The sequence below is a fragment of the Schistocerca serialis genome, chromosome 7, assembly GCF_023864345.2.
Source record: "Schistocerca serialis cubense isolate TAMUIC-IGC-003099 chromosome 7, iqSchSeri2.2, whole genome shotgun sequence".
Taxonomy (NCBI): Eukaryota; Metazoa; Arthropoda; class Insecta; order Orthoptera; family Acrididae; genus Schistocerca; species Schistocerca serialis.
Window position 1 is genome coordinate 67967949 of NC_064644.1, and position 25823 is coordinate 67993771.

Here is a 25823-nt window from a genome sequence, read left to right on the forward strand (position 1 = left end):
AATTAAAATTTTATACTCTCAAATTTCCTAACCGACATGCACAATTTACAAACAATAGTACCGCACAATAGTAGATACCAGTTTCTTTCCGTGATCTTTATCAAAATTCAGCATCAAACTTCCGGTCTTGAAAGTGAATACGATGATAAATTAGGTATTTCTCTTTAATTTTTGGGAACTGTTTTCTATCGCATTATCAGTTACTTATGATTAATAATTTTTTGACCAATATTTCCTTTCTTTATTTTCACACTTCGACTGACCTATAGTATTCAGCCTATCAGAAAATCCCCTACTTCCGGCGCTTGAGGTAGCTGTCAGGACCCGAGGGCACTACATCAGTGACAGTAAGTCCGTCGAGTTTTTTTACGAGTCGACTCTATGCACTACCCAGTACGCGAGAGTCCATATTCCTAGTGTCGAACACTTTATTGTCCATAAATGGTATTAGATGAAATGCATTTCGTGCTGCCAAACTTTCAACTACTTTTATTGAAGTAGATCACTATGAATCACGTGTGACTGCAAATTTCTTGACGGAGAAGCGGGTTACAATGGCACGCCAATATATGGAGATAAGATTGCAGTAAAACCATACTCAAACTACACATATGAAGACGTCCCATTAGATATTATGTGTCTCTCACCACACTTAAAGGTAAGAATAAATTCCTGAAACCTAAATGGTTCGAATCAAGAAATAAAGGAGGAAGAGAGAGAGAGAGAGAGAGAGAGAGACCACAAATGGTGCAATCATTTCGTTATATGAATAACTGTGCGGCTTATTGTCGAATGAAAGACGGTAGAAACACCTAGTACTCTAGATGACTTAATTGAATGCCTAAACTGCGACTTATAAGAAACATTTAATAGTCAACTGGAGTAAGTGAAGTAGTATCATTTAGTCCACACCAAGGAGGAATGTAGTGTACTGAAGACTTCACTCTACAAAGAACGAAGCAACTGATACTAACACCGAAATTATTTGTTAAAATTTCATGGTATTATGAACGTTTCAATTGCAAGATCTTACATGGTGTTAATGCAACACTAGACAGAAATCTAAACAGTCGTTCTAACTTATCACTTTCTTACTGATATTTGTGCTGCAACATTAAGTGTGTACACTCCTGGAAATGGAAAAAAGAACACATTGACACCGGTGTGTCAGACCCACCATACTTGCTCCGGACACTGCGAGAGGGCTGTGCAAGCAATGATCACACGCACGGCACAGCGGACACACCAGGAACCGCGGTGTTGGCCGTCGAATGGCGCTAGCTGCGCAGCATTTGTGCACCGCCGCCGTCAGTGTCAGCCAGTTTGCCGTGGCATACGGAGCTCCATCGCAGTCTTTAACACTGGTAGCATGCCGCGACAGCGTGGACGTGAACCGTATGTGCAGTTGACGGACTTTGAGCGAGGGCGTATAGTGGGCATGCGGGAGGCCGGGTGGACGTACCGCCGAATTGTTCAACACGTGGGGCGTGAGGTCTCCACAGTACATCGATGTTGTCGCCAGTGGTCGGCGGAAGATGCACGTGCCCGTCGACCTGGGACCGGACCGCAGCGACGCACGGATGCACGCCAAGACCGTAGGATCCTACGCAGTGCCGTAGGGGACCGCACCGCCACTTCCCAGAAAATTAGGGACACTGTTGCTCCTGGGGTATCGGCGAGGACCATTCACAACCGTCTCCATGAAGCTGGGCTACGGTCCCGCACACCGTTAGGCCGTCTTCCGCTCACGCCCCAACATCGTGCAGCCCGCCTCCAGTGGTGTCGCGACAGGCGTGAATGGAGGGACGAATGGAGACGTGTCGTCTTCAGCGATGAGAGTCGCTTCTGCCTTGGTGCCAATGATGGTCGTATGCGTGTTTGGCGCCGTTCAGGTGAGCGCCACAATCAGGACTGCATACGACCGAGGCACACAGGGCCAACACCCGGCATCATGATGTGGGGAGCGATCTCCTACACTGGCCGTACACCACTGGTGATCGTCGAGGGGACACTGAATAGTGCACGGTACATCCAAACCGTCATCGAACCCATCGTTCTACCATTCCTAGACCGGCAAGGGAATTTGCTGTTCCAACAGGACAATGCACGTCCGCATGTATCCCGTGCCACCCAACGTGCTCTAGAAGGTGTAAGTCAACTACCCTGGCCAGCAAGATCTCCGGATCTGTCCCCCATTGAGCATGTTTGGGACTGGATGAAGCGTCGTCTCACGCGGTCTGCACGTCCAGCACGAACGCTGGTCCAACTGAGGCGCCAGGTGGAAATGGCATGGCAAGCCGTTCCACAGGACTACATCCAGCATCTCTACGATCGTCTCCATGGGAGAATAGCAGCCTGCATTGCTGCGAAAGGTGGATATACACTGTACTAGTGCCGACATTGTGCATGCTCTGTTGCCTGTGTCTATGTGCCTGTGGTTCTGTCAGTGTGATCATGTGATGTATCTGACCCCAGGAATATGTCAATAAAGTTTCCCCATCCTGGGACAATGAATTCACGGTGTTCTTATTTCAATTTCCAGGAGTGTATTTTATGGGCAGAACCAGATACGCCATTGTTAAACCTCTTGATAATAGTGATGAAAACAAAAATGTTATTAATGGTCATGCAGTTCCTTTACTAATATCTATCTATAACCAATTCTACTATGTGGTATTCTGTGCTGTTGTACCATGCTTTAGTACAAACAGGTACTTAGTACATAAAACTTTGGTTTTAGAAGGATTGCTCGTCTAAGTGTAGTAAATATACACTTATTCTTTTATTAATATAAGACAGCTACTAGACTCAGCGAGTACAGGAAATTGGTCCGAAAATGTGTTTGTGTATATAGAAGAAAATGCCAGCTGGAAGTAATACATAAGTGAAATTCTCTAACAAGGAGGTTCAGAAAATGTGTGCTTTTCGTAAATAGTTGTTTCAGAAACAAAGAATCCAAGATATAAGCTCTTTTTGAATATTTCGCCTAGGTGATTTTGGCAAGTAATTTTCTCGGTCACTTCATCAACGTAGAAAGAAAGAATTATCATCAAGCATCACGCTATGAAGAAATGTCTTGACATTCCACAAAAAAATTTGTTATGAGATCCGGAGAGGTGTTAATTACGCAGCAACAAAAAGTCTATAATCGTTTGCCCATTAATATAAAACGTACCACGAGGGGAAAAGCCTATTTTGGGATTTATAGTCAAATCATTTCTTCTGTAGACAAATTTTCAGTTAAAATCTAGTTACGTGTGTGGTACAGAGATAACTGGTTTGTTTTTAAATGTAGGTGTCTCATTTAGAGCATGACGCCCAGTTGCATTAAATTTAAGTCAATGTGTTATTCCGCAAATTGTAAATGGCAGAAATGTAGGCCAAAGTTACGAAAGTATTTATACATAGCACATGCACTTGGCCATACACATTATTTATGCACAAATCATGAAGTTGATCTAAGAACCAAAGTAGTATGTACTAACTGCAGTCAGCTACATGTCCCTTAAACTTTATCGCAGAAGGGATTGCTGTAAATGTAATATCCTGTTAGGGCCTGAAAATAAAAGCTCGAAAAAATCTATATCTTGTTGCTGGCCTGCACACGTCCATTAAACTTTTGGTACAAATTAACTGATTCAGGACTGGTACTAAAACAGTTTAACCAGTGTTGGAAGTATAATCCACTTCGTCACTGTCGCATTAGAGACGATCCAAATACTTTCTCTTTTTGAAATTTCAAGAGCTTAAGCCGTGGTTCACATTAATGTCAAACACAGATTTAGGGGCTTCCGATTTTGACAGGAAGGCTGTTTACATTTCTGCCTGACATCGGATTCACCTGATTTTGAAAGCGGTGAACGACACGTATAATAAATTTTTAATGCTTATAAGCATCTCAGGCTACAGTCATACTTGAAAATGTGCAAAAACCATTTTGAACCTCTAACTGAGTTCCTACTGTTTACGCTTAAAACCATATCGTTCAAGTCATAACGCTGTTTCATAACACAAGAGACAAATAAATTTTAGTGAAAGTCGTTACTTTAGTTTACAGTTGGTGTAAGACTAGCAAGATTTTTTAATGCTGTCCACAACAGACACGAAACATCTTCGAAAAAATTTATAGCTTTATAAATAAACATCTATGAAGTTTAATTATCTCTGTTTACTTAATAAGTAAATGACTTGTGTCTCTAGCGCACTCATACATAAAATCGCAACCTGTATTGTAGGCACGAAAACCAATTCCATTCGGAAGAAACAACAATATGGATACGGAGAAAACTAACTAAGAGTTTGTGGACACGAAAGGCAAGACCTGAAATAGGTGTGGAAAACGACACAACTCCTACGCTCACAAAAAATGGAGCGAAGGAAGGCAGAAATGATAGGCCATACGGTACTCTTAAACAAAAGGCCTTCCAAACGAAAATGAAAAAAAATCTGAGGAAATAAAAGAGATCGATCAAAATCTCACTAAAAATGTTGTATCCAGGAGAAGTTAAGAAATAAAGCAGTACTGAAAGAGAAAAGACCATGAAGTGAGATGATATGGAAGTCCGAATTGTATGAAGTATGTTACTTTCTTTTTTTTCTTCAGTCGGTCCTCAAACGGAGCCTATACTGAACAATAAAATAAGTACATTTTCTGATCCATTCAATCAATCTTTTCTCCGTTTTTTATCGTTGTATTCGATACTTAATTTCCACATTTTTCGATACAAAACCAGTAAGGCTACACTGTCTTACAGAAACCGGGATACTATCTCTCAATCCGTACGAGAGTCCCTTGGTACTTTGGTCTGAAATTTTAATATTCATACTAATGAACGTACATTTCCAACCAGGTTCTTCCGTGTCCGCGCGAAGATGGTGAGAGATTCACTTCGAATGGCGGACGTATTTCTGACTGAGTCAATGCTTCAATTTGTTGATACTTCTACTAGTACCAAAACATATCCCGAGATCTCCCACGCGCCAATTTCGTCCTCATTCAAATATTCTTAAATTTACGTCTGACACGTCGTGCCATGGAAGCAATGAGGGCTTAGTAGGTCGCTGGAGGAGGTGGCATCATATCTGCACACGCACAAGTCACCTAATTCCCGTAAATTCCGGTGAGAGGGGTCATGATCTCTGACACCATGCTAAATCACATCTCATACGTGTGCGATCGGGTTGAGATATGATGAATTGGGGGCCTGCACATCAAACTGGAACCCGCCATTGTGTTCCATGGAACACTTTATCACACTCCTGAAAATGGCGCATTATCTAGTTTAAAGATACCACTACCACAGGGATACATGATCGACATGGAGTCTATGTGATTTACAATCAGTGTACGACACTCCTTGGCCGCTGTGATGGCTAGCACAAGCGACTTCTAATCAAGCTGCGGGCCTATGGGGTATCGTCTCAGTTGTGTGACTGGATTCGTGATTTCCTGTCAGGAAGGTCGCAGTTCCTAGTAATAGACGGCAAATCATAGAGTAAAACTGAAGTGATATCAGGTGTTCCCCAGGGAAACGTCCTGGGACCTCTGCTGTTCCTGATGTATATAAATGACCTGGGTGACAATCTGAGCAGTTCTCTTAGGTTGTTCGCAGATGATGCTACAATTTACCGTCTAGTAAGGTCATCCGAAGACCAGTATCAGTTGCAAAGCGATTTAGAAAAGACTGCTGTATGGTGTGGCAGGTGGCAGTTGAACTAAATAACCAGAAGTATGAGGTGATCGACATGAGTTCCAAAAGAAATCCATTGGAATTCCGTTACTCGATAAATAGTACAATTCTCAAGGCTGTCAATTCAACTAAGAACCTGGGTGTTAAAATTACGAACAACTTCAGTTGGAAAGACCGCAGAGACAATATTGTGGGGAAGGCGAGCCAAAGGCTGCGTTTCATTGGCAGGACACTTAGAAGATGCAACAAGTCCACTAAAGAGACAGCTTACACTACACTCGTTCGTCCTCTGTTAGAATATTGCGGCGCGGTGTGGGATCCTTACCAGGTGGGATTGACGGAGGACATCGAAAGGGTGCAAAAGAGGGCAGCTCGTTTTGTATTATCACGTATTAGGGGAGGGAGTGTGGCTGATATGATACGCGAGTTGTGATGGAAGTCATTAAAGCAAAGACGTTTTTCGTCGCGGCGAGATCTATTTACGAAATTTCAGTCACCAACATTCTCTTCCGAATGTGAAAATATTTTGTTGAGCCCAACCTACATAGGTAGGAATTATCACCAAAATAAAATAAGAGAAATCAGAAAGGTTTAGGTGTTCGTTTTTCCCGCGCGCTGTTCGGGAGTGGAATGGTAGAGAGATAGTATGATTGTGGTTCGATGAACCCTCTGCAAAGCACTTAAATGTGAATTTCAGAGTAATCATGTAGATGTAGATGTAGATGTAGACAAGCTCCATTGGACCCTTGGATGCCCACTTGAATATTTCCCAGAGCATAAAGGAGCCACCGCCAGCTTGTCTCCATCCAGCGGCACAAGTGTAAAGGAACAGTAAGACGATGGATTCGCGCCCATCGGCATGATGAAGATATCGCGATTCACCAGACCGTGCAACACTTTCTCACTGCACCAAAGACCACTGACGATGGTTAGGTGACGATTTCAGCCGTAGTAGCCGTGGTGTTAACACAGACACTTGTGTGGGTCGTCGGTTGCGGAGGCCCATCGTTAGGAGTGTTCGGTGCAGCCATATTTGTACTCTGCCCAGAGTTATAGTCTGAAGTTAGTTCCGCCATGTTTCGCCTCGTGTCCTGTCTTGTGAGTATGCCCAGACTACGACGTGTGAAATCTGTAATAAGGGGTGGCCGGTTGACTTCACGACGCCTGGACGTGGTTTTACCTTGGTTTCGTCAAGTGTTGAAGACACTCACCACAGCACTCTTAGAACACCCGAAAAGTCGTGGAGTTTTCGAAATGTTCGGGCTGAGCCGCCAGGCCATCACAATATGCCTTCGATCAAACTCAGATAGAATGAGCGCCTTTCCCATTCTACAAACGGACAGCACGCTCACTGATACTTCACGGACCGTGCATGTGTCTGACTAGCAGTCATTCCTCGCCAGGTGACGCAGCTATTATCTCTTGGACGGTCTAATGTGGATGGTAGGTCTGTGGTCATAATGTACTGGCTGACCAGCGTTCTTGTGGAAACCGGTATGTGAGTTTCCCACGGAACTAGTGTGTATCTTACTACGAAAGAAGAAATGCTCGCAGACACGTTAAGTAGCTCAGAAATGCATGTAGCTCAATGTAAAATCTTCCACAGAGAAAACATAGCCAAGGTTCAGTGGTAATCCTACGGAACGTCTTCCTACGTTGAGTAGGCAATAGGTTTTAGATAAATATTGTAATACGTCGATCTACCAAGTTTCAGACATCAGTGACTTGCTGTCGTTAAAATATAAGAATTAAGATGCATTGCCGTGAAAGGTCCGTCGATGACTCAATAATTAAATTTTACGCGAATGAGGAAGATATCAGGCAGGTTGCAGCATAAATGTCTACCATGTATCATAAATCATTATTTACTTTAGAAACAAAGAAAATATCCTTCATTACATTAAGTTAATCATTTCAAAAGTAAATGGTAAATAGAATTTCGGGATGTTTAGGAACTTAACATGTGCCGAAGCATCCCAGTCGATACAAGTAAGGCTATATTCAATCAGTATTACGTAGGATGTTAAGAGTCCCTTCAGCACGGTGCAAGATCGATAAGGAAATCGATAACTTGAAGCAAATTGTGAGAGGAAATGGATAAATTTACACGTGTATACAATATACACTCCTGGAAATGGAAAAAAGAACACATTGACACCGGTGTGTCAGACCCACCATACTTGCTCCGGACACTGCGAGAGGGCTGTACAAGCAATGACCACACGCACGGCACAGCGGACACACCAGGAACCGCGGTGTTGGCCGTCGAATGGCGCTAGCTGCGCAGCATTTGTGCACCGCCGCCGTCAGTGTCAGCCAGTTTGCCGTGGCATACGGAGCTCCATCGCAATCTTTAACACTGGTAGCATGCCGCGACAGCGTGGACGTGAACCGTATGTGCAGTTGACGGACTTTGAGCGAGGGCGTATAGTGGGCATGCGGGAGGCCGGGTGGACGTACCGCCGAATTGCTCAACACGTGGGGCGTGAGGTCTCCACAGTACATCGATGTCGTCGCCAGTGGTCGGCGGAAGGTGCACGTGCCCGTCGACCTGGGACCGGACCGCAGCGACGCACGGATGCACGCCAAGACCGTAGGATCCTACGCAGTGCCGTAGGGGACCGCACCGCCACTTCCCAGCAAATTAGGGACACTGTTGCTCCTGGGGTATCGGCGAGGACCATTCGAAACCGTCTCCATGAAGCTGGGGTACGGTCCCGCACACCGTTAGGCCATCTTCCGCTCACGCCCCAACATCGTGCAGCCCGCCTCCAGTGGTGTCGCGACAGGCGTGAATGGAGGGACGAATGGAGACGTGTCGTCTTCAGTGATGAGAGTCGCTTCTGCCTTGGTGCCAATGATGGTCGTATGCGTGTTTGGCGCCGTTCAGGTGAGCGCCACAATCAGGACTGCATACGACCGAGGCACACAGGGCCAACACCCGGCATCATGATGTGGGGAGCGATCTCCTACACTGGCCGTACACCACTGGTGATCGTCGAGGGGACACTGAATAGTGCACGGTACATCCAAACCGTCATCGAACCCATCGTTCTACCATTCCTAGACCGGCAAGGGAATTTGCTGTTCCAACAGGACAATGCACGTCCGCATGTATCCCGTGCCACCCAACGTGCTCTAGAAGGTGTAAGTCAACTACCCTGGCCAGCAAGATCTCCGGATCTGTCCCCCATTGAGCATGTTTGGGACTGGATGAAGCGTCGTCTCACGCGGTCTGCACGTCCAGCACGAACGCTGGTCCAACTGAGGCGCCAGGTGGAAATGGCATGGCAAGCCGTTCCACAGGACTACATCTAGCATCTCTACGATCGTCTCCATGGGAGAATAGCAGCCTGCATTGCTGCGAAAGGTGGATATACACTGTACTAGTGCCGACATTGTGCATGCTCTGTTGCCTGTGTCTATGTGCCTGTGGTTCTGTCAGTGTGATCATGTGATGTATCTGACCCCAGGAATGTGTCAATAAAGTTTCCCTTCCTGGGACAATGAATTCACGATGTTCTTATTTCAATTTCCAGGAGTGTATTATAACCAAACAAACATTGTTTTTAGCCTTGTTTCACAATTTATTATTAATGTTATTGCACAACCTAGGTTTCTGGTTATAAGCCCATTTTCAAGTACATTACTGTTTCCTAAAGATGATAATACACAGATAAACGTGATCCCAATGCAAAGATAATCTTGACTTCTTAGGTCTAGATGCATAGCTTAATGTACACTTACATCAATGACCATTTTTTAACAAATTGCATCCATTATTACACATTCACCATTTATACTACAATGATTGGACTAAAGTTATGCATCAGCTAATATAATTTTAACTATGATGGACTGGGGTCCAAAGTATTGCCTCCATCCAGGGGTTGTGATCTTATCTAAAAGAGGTGAATAATTGAATTGGTTTTCTCGTTTAATAATAGGTGTGGGGATATACACATCTGTTTTTTAATTTCTAAAATTTCTCATTGGTCGAGTTTGAGTCCCTTTCCTCTATGTGTAGGACTTGTACATCTATTGTATAGTTGTAATTATTGTTCAGGCAACGTTCTGCAAAGGCTGAATCAGGCTTCCTCAATCTCCAGCTTCTGTTGTGTTCCTTAAGCCTGGTACAGATTGATCTCCTCGTTTGTCTAATGTAACAAGACTGACACTCCCAGGATGTGATTTTATAAACTCCAATTTTTGTGATAGCTGGTTGTTTCTCTTTTGCATTGAACAGGAAACCACTTACTGTCTGAGGAACATAGAAATACACAGAGAAACACTTTGCCTTCAAGATGTTACTTATGCTATTTCATGTTTTCCCTATAAAAGGTAATCTGAACCATTTTTTTTTTCCAGTTTGTCAGTGGTTTTCATTGCGGACAGTAGGGACCTGGTTTGCTTCTTCATCTTTTTACCTGAAATTTTATAAATGGTGTTGGACTCAAATTCATTATTTATGTCTATTGTTTTTATTGTGTTAAATTCCTGGACGAAGTCTTCTTGGGACATAGGGATAGAAAGGAGACGGTGGATCATATGACAGAACGTTGAAAGTTTGTAGGTTGTAGGATGTTGGGAGGAAACCGGGGTGAAAGTGTGAGTGAAGGAATCTTTTCAGTAAATTATAAATTTATATTTACTGTCTTCTATCATTAGGCTAATGTCCAGGAAATTTACGTTGCGCCCCTCTAACTCCACGCTGACATTTATGTTAGTGTGCCACTGGTTGATATTTTCCACAATTTTATGGAGTTGTCTGTTGGAAACTTTCCACATACAAAGAATGTCATGTACGTATCTGTACAAATACACAACATGTTTTGCCAGTGGTTCTCTCTTCAGAAAATCCGTCTCCCACTTGTCCATGAACATTTCTGCCCGTAAAGGTGATAAAGGTGAGCCCATTGCCAGACCACCTGTTTGCTGATAATAGCTCCCTTGAAAGCAGAAGTTATTTTGATTTAAACAACATTCTACTGTACTAACAATGCTCAGCTGCTCTTCTAAATTTATGTTGTATGAACACAATGAATGTGACACAATATCTATACATTATTGCACTGGAATAGATGTGAACAAATTATGCTCACCAAAAGAGACTAATTTTGCATTTGTTGGAAACTTATTTTCTGTTAACTTGTTAACTAAATTTAAACTGTTCTTAATCCCGTGTTTCCCTTTGAAGTTCAGCTTCTCCTGCAAGATGGTGTTGATTCTCCTGCCAATCTTGTGTACTGGAGCATGTATTGCTGATAACACTGAACGGATTGGCACTTCTGGTTTGTGGAGCTTCGGTAAACCATACAGCCATAGAGCCCTTGGTTTCATTTGCAGCACGCTCTTACAGGCATTTTCCAGAAAGATATTGGAGCATTGTTTACTACCTGCTTAGCCTGATCATTGTAACTAGCTGTCAAGTCTTTCTGTAGTTTTTCTGTCTACACTGATTGGAAAAAAATCGTCTACTTTGCTTGTATAATCTGTTTCATTCAACAGCATTACAGTCCCTCCTTTATCTGCCCTAGTCACAATCACATTACTGTTTTCAATCCTAGTTTTAAGTTCCTTCATGACTAAGAATTCATTGTTCTTCGGATATCGAGCTTGTTGTTGTTGTTGTTGTTTTCGTGCCTGCTTGATTTCTTCCACACATTACACTTACGTTACCATATCTTTCCGTAGGGCTAGCTCCAAATCTACCCTTGGATGATCCTACACTTGAGGTTTTATTATCATGTCTGGGGTTTATTTTGGCCTTTTGATAATAGCTTTTCTTCTGGCTCAGACAGAGTTAATGGTGATGAATTAACAATTCTGTCCGCAAAGTGGATCGGCATTTTTGGGGTTAAGTTTCCCTCCTTCAACGATAATAGCGGTTCTAACTTCTGAAACGTAAATGATGTCTGAAACCGTTTCCCTAACGGTATTGTCCAACCACATAAATTCGCATGGATGAAGCAAGTGAGTAAGCTGCATATGTATTAATTTCAGTTGCATACTCACATTATCACGAACTCTGTACCAGTTCGACATTTCTTGTTTAATCCACAGTTTTTCTGCTGCCCTCTGTCTTGCTGAAGCTGAGCTTTCTTTGATCTTGATGGTTGCGTTCTTTGGTGTTATTTTGTATTTTAGGCACTGTTTATTAAACCAAATATGGTGACATGCTCATACGTTCTTGGTAAGGAATCGTCTACACAGCTAAGTTAACGTTGCTTGGCTTGCATTCAAAATCATTTTAATTGAATCAACTGTGGGTTCTTGGTGAAACATTCTAAATTAACTAAACAAACACTAGTTTTAGCCTTGTTTAACAATTTATTATTAATGTTATTGCACAACCTAGGTTTCGGGTTATAAGCCCATTTTCATCTTTGCCTTGTCATCATTTTTAGCTATGTATTATCATCTTTGGGAATCAGTATGTATTTGAAATTGGGCTTATAACCCGAAACCTAGGTTGTGCAATAACATTAATAATGAATTGTGAAACAAGGCAAAAAGCAGTGTTTCAGTAGTTAATTTACAATGTTTCATCAAGAACCCATAGTTGATTCATTTAAAATAAATTATAACGCAGACGACACGTACCTCCATTAAGGACGAAATGTAATATTGTCAGTACGCATCCCTTGGCACAAATTCCGATACAACTAGAAGGTCCCTACTGAAACCGAACTTAAAAGTTGCCTGTAGCACATAAAATACTTTGGTACACGAGGTAATAATTAACATTTCACAGGGAATGAATAAGTATTTACACTCTGGTGCGTTTAAGGTAACTGTACTGGACAGACGGTTCGAACATTTGAAACTGGGTGCAACGGACATGCTAACACGGAGAGTTGTCATGTAACAAACGAGAGAGAGCATCTTGGCATGCTTGAAGTGCTCGAAAGCTATACTACCAAAAGAGAAGAACTATAGGCCTATTAGTGAACAAAATTAATTGTTCCGTAAGCCTTATTTTATTATTTACGACGTCCTTCTTCCAGGAAATATACAATGCCTTGTGTTCTGCTTCGTTCCGCTAACATGGACGTGTTTATCATACCAGTTGACCGTAGATGGAAGGCGGTCGGTGGAAACTGCACATTGCCATATGGTTAACACGTTAGCATATCGGTCGTCTCCCAAACTCGTTTAATACGTGATACACTTTAGAAGTTTGCAGTACGGAGCTTAAGCTGCCTATCAGGTAGACATTGTCTGACTAGTACAAGAAACGTTTTAGCAGTGCGAATGTGGACGACCATCAGCTGTATAATGGAATGACGATATGAAAATTTGTGGCAGACAGGGACTCGAACCTAGATTTCCGGCTTATCGCGTGCGGTTGCCTTACCCCTTATCATTTGACTATCTGACCACGACTGAAGGCGAGACCCAAGCTTCCACATGCCGTCAACTATGTGTCTACAAACTGTACTCCTACATCCATTGTTTATAGTCTCGTACAGGGGACATATTCTACTTAAAAGCATGTGCAGGCATGTCGAAAAGAACATTGCATTGTGATTCAGAATAACGTAGGCAATACAGTATCGTAGTCCAGTGGAATGTCTCCCCTGTTCGGGAATATACAAAATGGATGGACGAGTTCAGGTTGTAGACTCGTGGTTTACGACTTGTGGATGTTTTGGTCTGGCCGTGATTCGTGCACGGATAGCCAAATGGTAAGGCGACCGCTCGCGATAGGCGAGGAATCCGAGTTCGAGTATCGATCCGTGACATATTTTCGTTGTCTTCATTCCGTGATACAGCTGATTGCTGTCTATATTCGCAACTCCGAATACCTTTGACGTATTTCATAACGGCTACAGTCGTCGCAGTGCCTGTTCCCTCGGAAATGCATGCATATCCGGAGGAACATCGCATAGTAATTCGGAATAACGCACGCACTGCGATATCGTACCGTATTGGTTCTATTGGCTCTGAGCACTATGGGACTAAACTTCTGAGGTCATCAGTCCCGTAGAACTTAGAACTACTTAAACCTAACTAACCTAAGGACATCACACACATCCATGCCCGAGGCAGGATTCGAACCTGCGACCGTAGCGGTCGCGCGGTTCCAGACTGTAACGCCTAGAACCGCATGGCCACCCCGACCTGCCGTATCGTATTGTTTGGCTAGGATAGCAGACAGTGTTTCTATAGTGAAAAGAGTCTGAGGAGACTGCTACAGACTCGTGAACCCGTACAAACTGTCCGAGTCTTCAAGGTCCGTCAACAGCGAGTCACCGAAAGTTGCCAGAAAGACCACAGCAAGAAGAGGGACAACTTAGAGGCACTGCGGAATAAAAAGCCCAACGAGCAAACGAAGAGCGAAAATCTAAGACGTAGGGAATCCAGAAACGAAAAACAACGCTGTGTTGCCATATGAGTACAAGGGCAGAGTGGAATCGCGACTGACGACGCATCTGCCGCAGTACTCTAGCTTTAGAGTGCAGGGGATGCACCGACAGCCCTGCAAGGGGACGTGGCTGCGCGGCTAGCGCTGCAGCTGCGATGCACTGCCGTCTAGCGGCCGTCAGCGACTTCCACGCCATCCGGCGAATCTTCCAGATAGCTGGTCCGTGATATCAGAGTTCCCTCCATTAGTGAAATGTGTACAACTAAAAATTTTTAGAAATGGTGCACAAAACACTATCTCAAGTCGCACTTCAACAGAAACAGTAGAAAATGCCAGAAACTGCATATGCCGGTCTCTACTGTGCAGTTCTGTATGTGAGTCTAAAATCTGGCAGTAGACTGAAACACAGACGAGGAATAATTATGTTTTCTTGCTACACTAACCTTAAACTACAACGATTTCCCCCACTAGACCGAGCTGGAAGTTAGTCGTCCCATATCACCACATGTTTTCAATAGTGGTTATGTTTTATCTCTGCATTTACATTTCTGCAGCTGTGTACTGAGTTCGTGAAAATACCATGAAATCCAATATTTGAAGAAATGGCGCTGTTAACTAATTTAACGTAGTGTCGAGTGAGAAACATTTAATACTCGGCAGTTCGAAATATTTTCGTTACGTATATGTATAATTCAACTGGAGAAAATACGAAACGTAGATGAACGGTCTCTTCGTGGAGCACCACTTGACACCGACGAATCAGCAAGTTCAAGAGAACTACTGAATATATATATATATATATATATATATATATATATATATATATATATATATATATATATAGGGTGTTACAAAAAGGTGCGGCCAAACTTTCAGGAAACATTCCTCACGCACAAAGAAAGAAAATAAGTTATGTGGACATGTGTCCGGAAACGCTTACTTTCCATGTTAGAGCTCATTTTATTACTTCTCTTCAAATCACATTCACATTAATCATGGAATGGAAACACACTTCAACAGAACGTACCAGCGTGACTTCAGACTCTTTGTTACAGGAAATGTTCAAAATGTCCTCCGTTAGCGAGGATACATGCATCCACCCTCCGTCACATGGAATCCCTGATGCGCTGATGCAGCCCTGGAGAATGGCGTGTTGTATCACAGCCGTCCACAATACGAGCACAAAGAGTCTCTACATTTGGTAGCAGGGTTGCGTAGACAAGAGATTTCAAATGCCCCCATAAATGAAAGTGAAGAGTGTTCAGGTCAGGAGAGCGTGGAGGCCATGGAATCGAGGAAGTACAGTACATACTGACGAAACTAAAATGAGCTCTAACATGGAAATTAAGCGTTTCCGGACACAAGTCCATCCCGTATGAAATCATGACAACGTGCTCCATTGAGCTTAGGTGGAAGAAACTAAAATGAGCTCTAACATGGAAAGTAAGCGTTTCCGGACACATGTCCACATAACGTATTTTCTTTCTTTGTGTGTGAGGAATGTTTCCTGAAAGTTTGGCCGTACCTTTTTGTAACACGCTGTATATTCGTTCAATAAGTAATGCCCCACCTTCTTTTTTTTAAATTCATTATTATACGTGGACAAATGTCCTTTATCGTGCTTTACATTTGATATTTGTTCTCTGCGCTGGTGAAGTTTCGAACCGTTCTGGCAGATGGCAGAGCCGTAGTACAGCGTCAAAATGGCGTCTACATACGACAAGCAGCGTGCTCTTATTAAATTCTTGTGTGCAGAAAAAGAAAACATGGTGAACATCTATAAACGTTTGTGAGGTAGTGTATATCAATGCTGCAGTTGATAGAAGTACAGTTGGACGATGGGTAAAGAAATTTAGAGCCTCAGGAAATGCTAAAACGGAGCTCTATGTTGAGCCACGTTTGGGACGTCCTGCCACAGCCACTGCTCCAGGCTTGCTGAATCGCGCGGATACCTTTATTCGTGCCGACTGGCTCATCACAACTCGACAATTGGCTTTGCATTTATCGGTCAGCATTGGTAGTGAGTCTGCAACGATCGAGATTCTCAGATTTTCAAAGAAGTGCTCACGATGGGTTCCACGAATGTTCACAGTGGACCAAAGCCTCAAGGAAAGGCCATTTCATCTGGTTGTTGGAACGTTTTGAGACCAACGGAGAGGCCTTCCTGTCACGGATCGTTACGGGGAACGAAAGCCGGGTGCACCACTTTGCACCGGAAACAAAAAGGCAGTGGAATCAAAGTGGAGCGGCATCATCCTAATTCACCATAAATGAAGAAATTTAAGACGACCCCCTCTGCCAGAAAAGTCGTGGTGACAGTCTTCTGAAATTGTGATGACGTCATTCTCGTGGATGTGATGCCAAGGGGGTCAACCATCAATTCAGAGGCATACGTGAAGAGATTGAGTAAACTCAGGAAGCGTTTCCGACGTGATCGATCGGACAAGAAGCCAGCAGAAATCTTGCTCCAACACGATAATGCACGCCCACACATAAGTCTGCGAAACCGGAAACACATCGCCAAATTGGATTGAACATTTCTGCCTCATCCACCCAACAGTCCAGATGTGGCACCTTCAGTTTTCCGTCTCTGTGGGCCGCTTAAATATTCTCTATGGGGAACACACTTTGAAGACGACGAGAGTGTCAGTCATGCAGCGGAAACATGGACACGCCTACAGGACAAGAGCTTATACCAGTAGGGAATACAAGCTCTTCCACAACGTTGGCGTACGGCCATAGAATGTGTTGGATACTACGTAAAAAAATAATAAGACGTGTACAAGACATGTTGATGTAGATTGTCACCAAATTCTGCCTCTTAACAATTAATATATTCTGAAAAAGAAAATATTTGGCTTTACTTTTTGAACGACCCTCGTGTATTATATGTATTCTGTAAATTTTGACCCACAGTGAATCAGATCAGGAAATTCTTAGGGCATTTAGCCATTGCGTGCCAGGGACAAATTTCATACACTTGCTGTACAGTTACTGTAACCTTTTGCTGTAAACCACAAAAACTTGCTAAACGAAGGTTCCTTCCAAACACATGGCGAAAAATATCAATCACTTCAGTAAATGATTCATGTTACTAATGATGAAATATGGTGTATTTAGGTAAGCTCCAACAAGAACGCTACACACACCTCGAAATGAATTTATACCAAGTATACAAGCCAAATATCGGGAGCAAAGCAGCACATTGGTGTGTTACGATCGTCGGAAATAGAACACCAATTATATGTTGCATATCCAACGACACAGGGGTTGTGTGATCACAATTTCAGATAAACCATCGTAAAATCCTAGTCAAGCGTCGTTGCAGCACCTTATTGCTCCTCGCCACTCTCTGGTAAAACCAACGAAGTACATAACTATCCAGGATATTGGTAGGGATATGAGCCTATATTCCTAGAACTAGTACAATTTTGTGCCAATGTAACCCCTCCTCACATAAGGTGACTACTGTATTAAAGCACAGTATTTCACCATATATGGTGCTTAAAGAGTACCCTGGCGTTAGGACAGGTTAATTTGTAGCCGATGAGACCATATTACTAACTTCTGTAAGGGAATCGTTTGTTGAACGAACTACAAGAGGAAGTCGAATGAAAGCATTTGTTTCTAATTTCTTTTGCTGAACCAAAGTGGGACGTAAGCTTATCATTTCTCGATTTAATCTCCCTGTCGTTTAACACACTTCTTCTGGTGCGTATGAAGTGCAAGGATTGCCCTTTTAAAAAAAAGAAAAAAAAAAAGGAAACAAGTATTTTGATCGTGTCCGCAGTTACTCGTGCATCGCCCGCTGGATGGTTGGTTGGTTTTGGCGGGAGAGGACCAAACTGCGAGGTCATCGGTCTCATTGGATTAGGGAAGAATGGCGATGGAAATCGACAGTGCCCTTTCAAAGGAAGGCATTTTCCAGAAGCGATTTAGGGAAATCACGAAAAACCTAAATCAGGAGAGCCGGGCGCGGGTTTGAATCATCGTGCTCCCGAATGCCAATCTGGTGTGCTAACCAGTGTAACACTTGGCTTGGTCATAGCCAGCCATACCTGTTCATCGGTACAAAATTAGTTACCTCCACATCTCTCTCAGGGGTCCAACCATATGATGATCAATCGGTTCGAGGTCTGATGCGTACGCTGAATGTGGCTGAGTATCGAAGTTGCAGGACTGAGCTGTCATGCCACCCATCTTGCAGACACTTTAGGAAACTCGAGCACTTCAAAAGTGATACGAAGTGCTGAGTCATTATCTTTCAAATATGCAGCTGATTCATCCACCGTCAAACGGCGCCTTTCCCCAACAATGGCTTCAGCTGCCGCAGTATACTCTGGTGCCACAATGCGGTGTGCCTGACACGGTAGCTGAGTTACCCACGTTCCGAACTTACTGCTTCATTTTCACTCATACACTTGCTGCAGCGATAGACATGCAACAAAGCACTGGACTTTCATTCGTCGATTGATTTCAATACGCTTCGTACCTTCACTGCCCTGGTCGCAAGCGGGTCAGCCATTTTGAACTGGTATTGTGGCCGCGTTTCGCTTTTCTGTAGTATGCCGCCGCCTCTGAGGCTTTCTTTACGCCAGATTCATCACCGTAACACTTCTCCATGACGTCACTATGACTTGTACATCCCCAGTTCCGACCATTTTGGGACGTCTATCGAGTTTCGTGGTCGTATCGTGTTCTGAAAAGCGAGAGGAGCGATACTTAATAGGTTTCAAAATCACTACGTATGCCCTACGAATACATGTTGCTTTAAAATTTTAGGAGCTCTCGACAACGTGTAAAAATATAACGGCAGTTGAAGTGTTCGTGACATTTAAATGCAGAAGAGAGTAACGGTTACCAAGTGTCCACAGTGGCGAGGTGGTTCAAGTATCAGATTATGAAAATAAGTTTAGCTGCTACATCGGTTCGTATCCTATAACATACAAATTTATGTAGGGAAGTTATGGTATGTAATACTTGATGTAACTTAGACATGAGATCGCTTTCTTCCAAAAGTGAGCTGTTATTCTCAACAATTTACAAATTTAACGTTAAAGGTGAAAATGCCAGTAAATTCTCAAAATATGTTTATTACCTCGTGAAACAACGCAAATGTAACTCAAAATAAAGCCCACAGAGAAGGCGTACATTAGGGAAAAGAGTTAAAACGTAACTTTTCCTTAGTTGTGTATTAAGTATAAAAGAAAATTTACTGCCTAGTTACTTTAGGTTACTTTGTTCCAAACAAGAACCTCTTATACACCTGCAGGCGAAATGTGTTCTGCTACTGGTACAGGAATGTCCCAGCGCTGTTTTTTATCGTTGTTTCAGTTAACAAGCGCGAAGGTTCAAATGTCTATGGGCATTATGGGACTTCACATCTGAGGTCATCAGTCCTTTAGACTAAGAACTACTTAAGCCAAACTAACCTAAGGACATCACACAGATCCATACCCGAGGCAGGATTCGAACCTGCGACAGTAGCGCAGCGCGTTTCCGGACGGAAGCGCCTAGAACCGCTCGGCCACATAGGCCGGCAAGGGCAAAGGAATAAGTTAATTTTTCTCCCAGCGAATTATAATTTTTCGCACGACTGAGAACGTACTTCACACAACGACACACTATTACTGTTGAGGAAAGTTATTATCAAGTTCTTTTTGTAATACATAATTACGGTATGTAAATAACGAGTATGAAGTAGGTGGGTTCTTACTTTCAAAGAAAGGAAAGGCAACAACAGCTTCCAAAATTGTAATGAATGCACCGACTGAAGCTATGGTTTCTTGCTTTCATTCGTGAGCATGAAGAGATACCAGTAACACAGTCACAATGTTACTCTGTATATACTATCTTTTAACGGGTTCGGAAGAGTGTTACGGTAATACTACATTCGTTGCTGTGGTGAGCAAAGAGCTATTATCTTATATATGCAACTAAACAAAATTACGTTACGTGTTGGCTCCTCAAATGAATAAACAGATCAACTGAAACGAAGTCAATAAACAGGTCAAATGAGAGACGATGTCACTTATCTGCTGGTACTCAGCCAGTAAGTCAGTTTCAAATTTTTAATATTAGTGAGGCGCACAAAATGGGTCGGTATTTGCAGAACATTTCTGAAAAGAACAGAACTTCGTTACCAAAATATTGTATTGTATCGTCTTGTATGTTAACCGGAGGCCTAGAAACGACGGAGAGGCTCCGTCCTCGCCGTAGCCGCATTGGACCACAACCCAAAGGCGACTACCGCAGTCCACTTCAATCCCTCCGCCGCCTCACACCGAACCAATATTTCAGGGTTGTTGTGCGGTTCGGCCCCCGGTGGACGCCCCCCGGGAACGTCTCACACCAGACGAGTGTAACTCCTATGTTTGCGTAGTAGAGTAATGGTGGTGTACGCGTACGTGGAGAACTTGTTTGCGCAGCAATCGCCGACGTAGTGTAGCTGAGGCGGAATAAGGGGAACCAGACCGCACTCGCCGAGGCAGATGGGAAACCGCCTTAAAAACCATCAACAGACTGGCCGGCTCACCGGACCTCGACACAAGTCCACCGGGCGGATTCGTGTCGGGGACCAGGCGCTCCTTCCCACTCCGGAAAGCCGTGCGTTAGACTGCTCGGCTAGCCGGGCTAGCTACCAACATATTACTATCAAGCTTGTAAATAAATGGGAATTGAAAACAGCAACAAGACACCATATTTCAGATCGGTAAACTGCTATAACAAAAAGAGCCTCTTTGTGGTGACGTGTATCACCACGATGACGGTGCTAACCCCCAAATGAAATCGCGATACTATAGACTCACCGTGGTGAAAACTGACCTTGGCGTTAACACAAGATGGATTCCGGTTCCACGGGAAGCTCAACATGCGCAGACGCGAGACGACAACGGAAGTCGATGGAAGTTCCCGACCGTCGAAAGTGGGCATGTATGCGTCATGGTGACGTCACGAAGAAACGTTGCCGAGGTGAATGTAGCGTCTCCAATTATTCACATCGTTGTTATCAGTATCGCCAACATTCAGAAGCATGAAGCGAAATGTCGATTTTTAATTACCAGTTAAAGTTGTCATTTGATTCTCCATCTTATACACTACAGCGCATTAAAAATGCTACACTACGAAACCACGAAGATGACGTGCCATAGACGCGATATTTAACCGACAGGAAGAAGGTGCTATGATATGCAAATGATTAGCTTTTCAGACCATTCACACAAGGTTGGCGCCGGTGGCGACACCTTCAACGTGCTGACATGAGGGCCGGCCGCGGTGGTCTAGCGGTTCTGGCGCTGAAGTCCGGAACCGCGGGACTGCTACGGTCGCAGGTTCGAATCCTGCCTCGGGCATGGGTGTGTGTGATGTCCTTAGGTTAGTTAGGTTTAAGTAGTTCTAAGTTCTAGGGGACTTATGACCTAAGATGTTGAGTCCCATAGCGCTCAGAGCCATTTGAACCATTTGCTGACATGAGGAAAGTTTCCAACCGATTTCTCATACACAAACAGCAGTTGACAGGCGTTGCCTGGTGAAACGTTGGGATGCCTCGTGTAAGGAGGAGAAATGCGTACCATCACGTTTGCACTTTGATAAAGGTCGGATTGTAGGCTATCGGGATTGCGGTTTATCGTATCGCGACATTGCTGCTCGCGTTGGTCGAGATCCAACGACTGTTAACAGAATATGGAATCGGTGGGTTCAGGAGGGTAATACGGAACGCCGTGCTGGATCCCAACGGCCTCGTATCACTAGCAGTCGAGATGACAGGCATCTTATCCGCATGGCTGTAACGGATCGTGCAGCCTCGTCTCGATCCCTGAGTCAATAGAAAAGGACGTTTGCAAGACAACAGTTCGACGACGTTTGCAGCAGCGTTGACTATCAGCTCGGAGACGATGCCTGCGGTTACCCTTGACGGTGCGTCACAGACAGGAGCACCTGCGATGGTGTACTCAACGACAAACCTGGGTGCATGAATGGCAAAATGTCATTCGGATGAGTCCAGGTTCTGTTTACAGCATCATGATGGTCGCATCCGTGTTTGGCGACATCGTGGTGAACGCACATTGGAAACGTGTATTCGTCATCACCATACTGGCGTATCACCAGGCGTGATGGTATGGGGTGCCATTGGTTACACGTCTCGGTCACGTCTTGGCACTTTGAACAGTGAACGTTACTTTTCCGATGTGTTACGACCCGTGGCTCTACCCTTCATTCGATCCATGCGAAACCCTACATTTCAGCAGTTAATGCACGACCGCATGTTGCAGGTCTTGCACGGGCCTTTCTGGATACAGAACACGTTCGACTACTGTCCTGGCCAGCACGTTCTCCAGATCTCTCACCAATTGAGAACGTCTGGTCAATGGTGGCCGAGCAACTGGCTCGGGACAATACGCCAGTCACTACTCTTGATGAACTACGGTATCGTGTTGAGGCCGCATTGGCAGCTGTTACCTGTACACGCCATCCAAGCTCTGTTTGACTCAATGTCCTGGCACATCAAGTCCGTTATTACGGCCCGAGGTGGTTGTTCTGGGTACTAATTTCTCAGGATCTATGTACCCAAATGGCGTGAAAGTGTAATCACGTATCAGTTCTAGTACAATATATTTGTCCAATGAATACCCGTTTATCATTTGCATTTCTTCTTGGTGTAGCAATTTTAATGGCCAGTAGTGTAATTTGCATCCAGGTGCACAACTTATTTTTAAGTATTGAAAATACTCAAGAATTGACAGTTTCGGTCCAGGGACAGACGCGGCTGACCCGTGCAGCAAGGCTACCGGAGCCTGCGTCCCAGTGTGAGGTGGAGATTGTAGGCAGTGCTGGGGGGCGCCTGTTGCAGGAGGAGGCGGTGTCGCGCGCCGTCTACGAGTCCCAGTGGTTCGAGGCGCCGCAGAGCGCCAAGCGCAGCCTCGGCATCATCGTGATGCGCTCCCGCCTGCCGCAGCGCGTCACCGTCGGCAAACTGGTCGCCCTCAACCTCGTCACCTTCAGCGAGGTAACCACCGACACCCTGCTAACTACTTAATACTTGCTCCTGTCATCGTAAGAAAAAATTCCTAGTATTGCAGCTTCCACCAAAACGAACCATTAAGATACCCTTCATCTTCGTGATAGGAATTTAAACTTCTCGCTCATCTTCTAAACGGGAAAGACCAATTACCTGCATTAATTTTACCGTCGTTCCAGAATCACAAAATATGTTGGAGACCAATATTTTTGTTTTTTTTTTTAATATTCATACTGTCCTGTACAAGAACTCCTATATGTACAATTATTCCTTCTTGCGAGTAATATGTTGAAAGTAGAGACATGATGCGCAACATTTTCATTTCAAACAGGGCTCCTTTTCCCTTGTGTATCTGGGATATATACTCCCTTCCTCGGAAACGCGATAAAACAAGAACAAATAATGCTTACATTTGTTCCAAGACACAGTCGTGAATTATTTTAATGGGTGTTTGTACGTCATTAACTGCATGACAGCACTTATTAGTACGAAAAGAACAAAAAAAACATTGCTACCGTTTCTCCGAATAAAATTAAAAACAACAAAAAAATTTTAATGAGGTTTTGGAAGAGAAACTATGAATTCAGAGGGAAAATTGAAAGCTGAAGTTAATAGCACGGGGGAAAAAGAACAAATAATGTCAGAAATAGGCCATCATAAACACAAAATTTTGGAATCGTAAACGTATATGGGTCTGTGCAGCAGTAATGTAATAAGACATGGAACTATAGCTTGACAGAGCAACAAACAACATGAGTGCTGTTAAACGATATTTATTTTCGTACATGCAGGATATAAAATTTGTTGCATGCTCAAAACTAGAGTATACTGTGTCATTTAAAAGCTAGTGTTGTTCCAAACAGGCCATAAGATTGTTATCCGCAGAGGATTTAGTGTTAATTTTCAGTAGCAGAAATTCATAAAGCTTCATTTACGTAACAAGATAATCAGTGGACGAACTACGGTACCGAAAGAAACTGAGTTTCAGTATGATATCCCTGTCGTACGTCTGTTTACCTTGAATAAATTTGTGATTTTCGTTTAGTTAAACTTAGTTTGTGACAGCGAAACTTGGGGGTCATTGAAGGGAGCTGTTTTATGTGTTACAGACCCTCAGCCGGGCTTTCTCGTACTTCACAGTGCTGCGGCAGATCCGGACGAGCAACTGAAACTGTGACCGACGGAAAGAAAGGAAGATTACTGCAGGAATAGTCTCTTGCTTTAAGATTGTAGTCCAGCTGCAGATAGATGCCAGTCACTTGGATCACTGTCATATAAAAGTAGGCTGTTCTGAAATTAAACTCGAGCACAATACAAGAAGAGAATACATTATGTTCAATATTTAATTGTCGTTAATATGTACAAACTCACACTAAATTAGACACGATGTACCTATTCACTTCAGTGTTTCACAAACAAAAAGGTAAACGTATTTGAGTGCTTGAAATTCAACTAGCTTGCTGACACATATACTCAATTAAAAGATATAAAAATCATTCTGCATCATTTTTAAATACTTCTTCCCTTTCATGTTTTGTTAATTACGGAGTAAGAGTTCCGATACAGGTCCGACTTGCATCGTAGTTAACACTGAGATGATGTAGTCCTGTTCTCAAGGGGTACGATTCATTGTGAACAGAAAGTTAGGGCATAGAGTGAACTACTGTGATCACTTCAGTGATACTGTTCTTCTCATCAGATTAGCCGGAAAATCAACGCCGACTCCTATAGTTGTGATATACAGGGTGATATAATTAAAGTTAAACTTTGAATCCGCTGTAGATATAACACCACTGGTAAGAATGACGTAAAATTGCAACGTAATATTATCTGGGAAGGGGGAAAACGTATGGTGGAAGAAAACTATATAGTCACAGAATGCAGAAATAGATGTCTCTTTAAGCATCATAATTTAATAGTGGTCGACTACAAATGACAAATGAATCGTACAACAATGTCTAAGGTGTACGTTTGACGTTAAACAAACTGTACCAATCAGTGTGCATGGGTGTACAGGTGTGATACTGTTAGTTTCGTAAGTCCAGCCAACAAGTCAAGATCATATCACATCGGATGGGAAAAATTGGTTTTTAATTCTCCTGAGCCCAATAACCGTATAAAAACATCACTCACATCGAATTTTAATTGCCCTGGGGGCAAAATCCGCATACAAAGCATGAATCACATCGGTCTTTAACTTTCCTGAGGCCAAAAACCGCATAAAGAGCATCATTCAAGTCAAATCGGATTATTAATTTCCGCGTGACTGGCGCAAAACATGTTCAATATGCTGTCCACCGTTATCTGCTATCGAATCAAGAAACCGGCCGAAGTGGCCGTGCGGTTAAAGGCGCTGCAGTCTGGAACCGCAAGACCGCTACGGTCGCAGGTTCGAATCCTGCCTCGGGCATGGATGTTTGTGATGTCCTTAGGTTAGTTAGGTTTAACTAGTTCTAAGTTCTAGGGGACTAATGACCTCAGCAGTTGAGTCCCATAGTGCTCAGAGCCATTTTTGAATCAAGAAACAACACGTTCCACAACTGACAGAAGTGTTTCCGGGGTCAGGCTCAGAATGTGATGCGCAATGCGTGCCCTTCAATGCAGCTAAGTTTGCAATCAGAATACTGAATACGACATCTTTCAGGTAGCCCCACAACCATAAGTCACACGGATTAAGACCAGGTGATCGGGACAAGCCAGTCTGAAGGGAAAATAGCGGCTGATAATTCTAGCATACTCGAAATGG

At 43.5% G+C, this 25823-nt stretch overlaps 1 protein-coding gene across 1 annotated transcript in view; it reads left to right on the plus strand.

The window, feature by feature from the left end:
• The window catches only part of LOC126412888 (odorant receptor 67c-like), a 54645-nt gene extending 30171 nt beyond the window's left edge, over positions 1-24474 (plus strand). Inside the window, exons 5-6 of the mRNA XM_050082778.1 lie at positions 22910-23065; positions 24187-24474. Of these exons, the coding sequence (XP_049938735.1) occupies positions 22910-23065; positions 24187-24246 (216 nt within the window). The 3' untranslated portion in view covers positions 24247-24474. The remainder of the gene's footprint in view (positions 1-22909; positions 23066-24186) is intronic.
• Positions 24475-25823: the final 1349 nt, after the last annotated feature.